The sequence below is a fragment of the Aplysia californica genome, unplaced genomic scaffold (genome assembly GCF_000002075.1).
Source record: "Aplysia californica isolate F4 #8 unplaced genomic scaffold, AplCal3.0 scaffold00137, whole genome shotgun sequence".
In the NCBI taxonomy this organism is placed as follows: domain Eukaryota; kingdom Metazoa; phylum Mollusca; class Gastropoda; order Aplysiida; family Aplysiidae; genus Aplysia; species Aplysia californica.
The window spans coordinates 241,613-245,278 of NW_004797407.1; the positions used below are offsets into that span (position 1 = coordinate 241,613).

Consider the following 3,666-nt stretch of genomic DNA (forward strand, 5'->3'; position numbering starts at 1 on the left):
CCCCCCCCCCCCCCCAACAAAAAAAAAGACTCAAAACAAACAACAACAACAAAACAACAACAAACAAAAAACCCCAAACCAAACAAACAGAAAACAAAAACAAAAGCAAAAAAAACCCACCCCAAAAACCAAACAAAAAACAAACAGCATCAACAACAACAAAAAGTAACAACAAAACACAACAACAACCCAGCAGGAGAGCATTTGGTAGTCATGACCCGAGTGTGGCGCGCCCCCTCAGAGTGTCAGGTGGTTAGGGCGACACACTTGCTTGGAGGGGGTTCTTCCTCTGATCAAAAATCTCCAAGGGGCTCTTGTTACCTAGAGGTTAAGGTGTTCGCCTCTCATTCAAAGGTCCCGGGTTCGAATCCGGGTTGCGACGGAAAAATCTTCTTCTCTAAAATTGCCTCCTTTCGCCTCCTTTCCTCCTCTCTAGCAATGTTCTGTCGTCTGCTTTCGTCTCCACTTTCTGCCTCCACCTCCTTTGCACCCTCCTCTGGGCTCCCGACTCTTTCTGCAGCCTTTCTACTATTACTCCTTTGCTCCTTCCTACTGCTGCCTTTCAGCCACACCCTGATCTTTTGGTAGGAAAGATCTAGACCTAGCCTTCTTGAACAAGGGCAACAAATCTCGAAGGTCCCATGTGCAAGTTGCGCACGTTAAAGATCCCTTGGTGGTCTAAAATCGATAAAAGTAGGCTATGACAGCCTTCCCTGCAAAATTTAAAATTTCTTACTAACTGAAAATGTTTGGTGTGTCCCACGCGCTCATATGACATGCAGTTGCGAGCGTCGTAAAACACTTACCAAAAAATAAATTTTTTTTAAAAAAAAAACCCGTCTCCTGCTGTCTGCTCCCCCCTCAAGTTTTCTCCCACATTGTTATTCCATATTTCTGCCCCTGTCCAGAAGGTGAATTAACTGTTTCGAGTGACGCTGACCGTGACTGAATCTTTCCTCTCCGCAAACCGCACACTGACAGGGCCGGAGCTCGGGGGTGTAGCTGAAAGACAGCAGTAAGAAGGAGCCAAGGAGTAGCAGTAGAAAGACTGCGGAAAGAGTCAGGAGCCCAGAGTAAGGAGCAAAGGAGGGTGGGGGCATTAGCTTCCTCGCTGTCGTTTCTAGCGTGATTTCGATTCTCACTTTGGGAGGTTTATTAGTTTTGAAAGAGTTTTACGGCACTTGCAATTAGATATGTCATATGAGCGTGCGAAATACAAGTTGGTTGCATGCACGACAGTTCTTAGCACTGCTTTATCTTGGTCAATGATCAGTTTTAAATGTTAGAAATTAATGGTAAAAATCTCAATCTAAAAATGAAAATTTACTTTTTTTAAAAATCTACTATCGCCTATAGAGACTGCTTCTATTTGGTGTCCCAATCAGACGCGGTTGTCCATGACAGGCAGGTTTACCGTTATCCGACTCCTCCTCGACCTTATTTGTACCGAAGTGGGTGTAACATTGGACGTTTACGGCAATAAAATGTGACACAATCCTATGGAATCAGGTGCTAGTCAATTTTTGGGCTAATGCAGTTATTTTTATCATCTTAAAACTCGGTCACTAGCTTGCCTTGCTTCGGAGGAAAAAAATACCCATCAGTCATGAAAAGAAGTTGAGATATTTGCGATTGAAAGGGATGAAATGGTATAGGTTTAACGCCCTTAGCGCTTATCAACACCATTAGGTTATTCAAGAGGCGGGACCTCCGAGTTTAACGTCCATCTGCGGAAAGACTGAGCCAAGTGGGAAATTCGTGTAAGTGCCTTTCCCAAGGACACAACGTCGGGCCGAGTTGAGGCTCGAAACCCCGAACCTGCAATCTGTCAATTACGAGTCCGGTAGTCTAACCACTAGGCTACCGACGCCATATTTGCGATTGATGAAGGAGGTTGGGGGCGCCTGATGTCAGAGGTATAAGTAACGAGAAAGTTGACACCAAAGTCTGGAGATTTCCAAATTTCGGCGTCTTTGGAAATTGCACTTTCACATTTTTGTGTGTCTTTCATCAACGTTTTTTTTTTCTTTCTTGACAATAAAAAAGTAAAGTTCATACAGGAATATGTGTTTAAAACTATTCTTTTTTATTTTTTACTTTTGTTTTTTGTTTTTGGCAAGTGTTTTGCGGCGCTCGCACCTACATAAGGTCATATGAGCGCGCAGAACACATGAAACATTTTCAGCTGGTAGGAAATTTTTAATTTTGCTCACGTGGCGGCCGAAGCCTACTCTTGTCGATTTTAGATCACCAAGGGATCTTTAACGTGCACAAATTGCACCTGGGATCTCCGAGATTTCGCCCATATCCGAGGAGGATAGGTGTAGATCTTACCCACCATAAGATTAGGAGTGTGGCTGAAAGACAAGCAGTAAGAAGGAGCCAAGGAGTAGCAGTAGAAAGGCTGCAGAAACAGTCAGGAGCTCAGAGGAGGGGACAAAGTGAGTGAGGGGGTGGGGGAAAAAATGGAGACAAAAGCAGAAGACGAGAACATTGTTTGAGAGCAGAAAAGGAGGTTACAGGAGAAAATATTAGAGAAGAAAACGTTCCGTCGCTATCCGGATTCGAATCGAGGACCTTTGAATGAGAGGCGTACACCTTAACCTCTAGGCCACGAGAACCCCTTGTGTTTTAAATGATGTAAAAGCTGTTTTAAAAAAAAACCAATTAAAAATAGCTCAACAGATTGAAAAAAATGTTGGTTACTTCGATTTTATTGTTTTGACAAGCGCCTGATTCCACCACGCTCCGACACAAAAATAATCACGTGCATTGACAGTGAGCGGACGTATGTCAGTGATCAAAGACCTGATGCTGGCAACGTTCACGTCTGCTGAGATAGTCGTGGAAGTGTCGGACGGCGGCCGCCATACTGAACATCTGACTGTGAGAATTCCTCTGAAAAGTGAGTAATGATGGCCGTTCTATTTCGTTTCTTTTCTTCTTGTGTAATTTATTTTACTTTTTGTTTTTGACTGCTTTGTCACTTACTTTTACTTAACTTTAATCCAGCGCTTATACCCTTGTGGGTGTCGCGGGAAAAAAAGAGACGACTCTCTGCAACCAACCGGAGAGCTTGGCTCAGGGGAATTTCCTGAGTTGTTAGTGTTTTCCTGACTCTATTTATCCAGGTCTTTCTCGGTCGCCCTCTAGCCTTCTTGCCATTGAATTTTTATATATTTTTTATGTAGACACGTTGTGCTGGATGGTGTGTAGGTAATCGTATGATATGTCAGAATCATTATTGATTCTTTGGTGTTAGATGTGATGCCTGACATCATTGCTGTTGGCAACGTTCACATCAGCTGAGCTAGTTGTTTTGTTAAGGTTAAAATATCAAAGGACTGTTCTTTTTCGTTTCTTTTCTTCTTCTGTAGTTTGTTGTTTGTTGTTTTTGGTTGTTTTGTTAAGGTTAAAATATCACATGACAGTTCTATTTCGTGTCTTTCCTCCTTTCATAGTTTGTGCTGGGTAAAAAAATTTTGCGTGTTGCTTTGTAAAGGCTAATATATCAGATGGCCTCTGCAGCAGTAGCCACTCTATAGTGTTGGTTAGTGAGTGGCCCATTTGTTTGGGGGGTTTTTTTCTACTTCTTCTTACATGTGTTTGATTGTATGTATGTATGTATGTATGTATGTATGTATGTATGTATGTATGTATGTATGT

At 42.5% G+C, this 3,666-nt stretch overlaps 1 protein-coding gene across 1 annotated transcript in view; it reads left to right on the forward strand.

Annotated features, from left to right (window-relative positions):
- LOC101851344 (protocadherin Fat 1) overlaps positions 1–3,666 on the forward strand; it is a 27,186-nt gene that overhangs the window by 4,745 nt on the left and 18,775 nt on the right. The window contains exon 4 of the mRNA XM_035969314.1: positions 2,780–2,905. Within this exon, the coding sequence (XP_035825207.1) occupies positions 2,780–2,905 (126 nt within the window). The remainder of the gene's footprint in view (positions 1–2,779; positions 2,906–3,666) is intronic.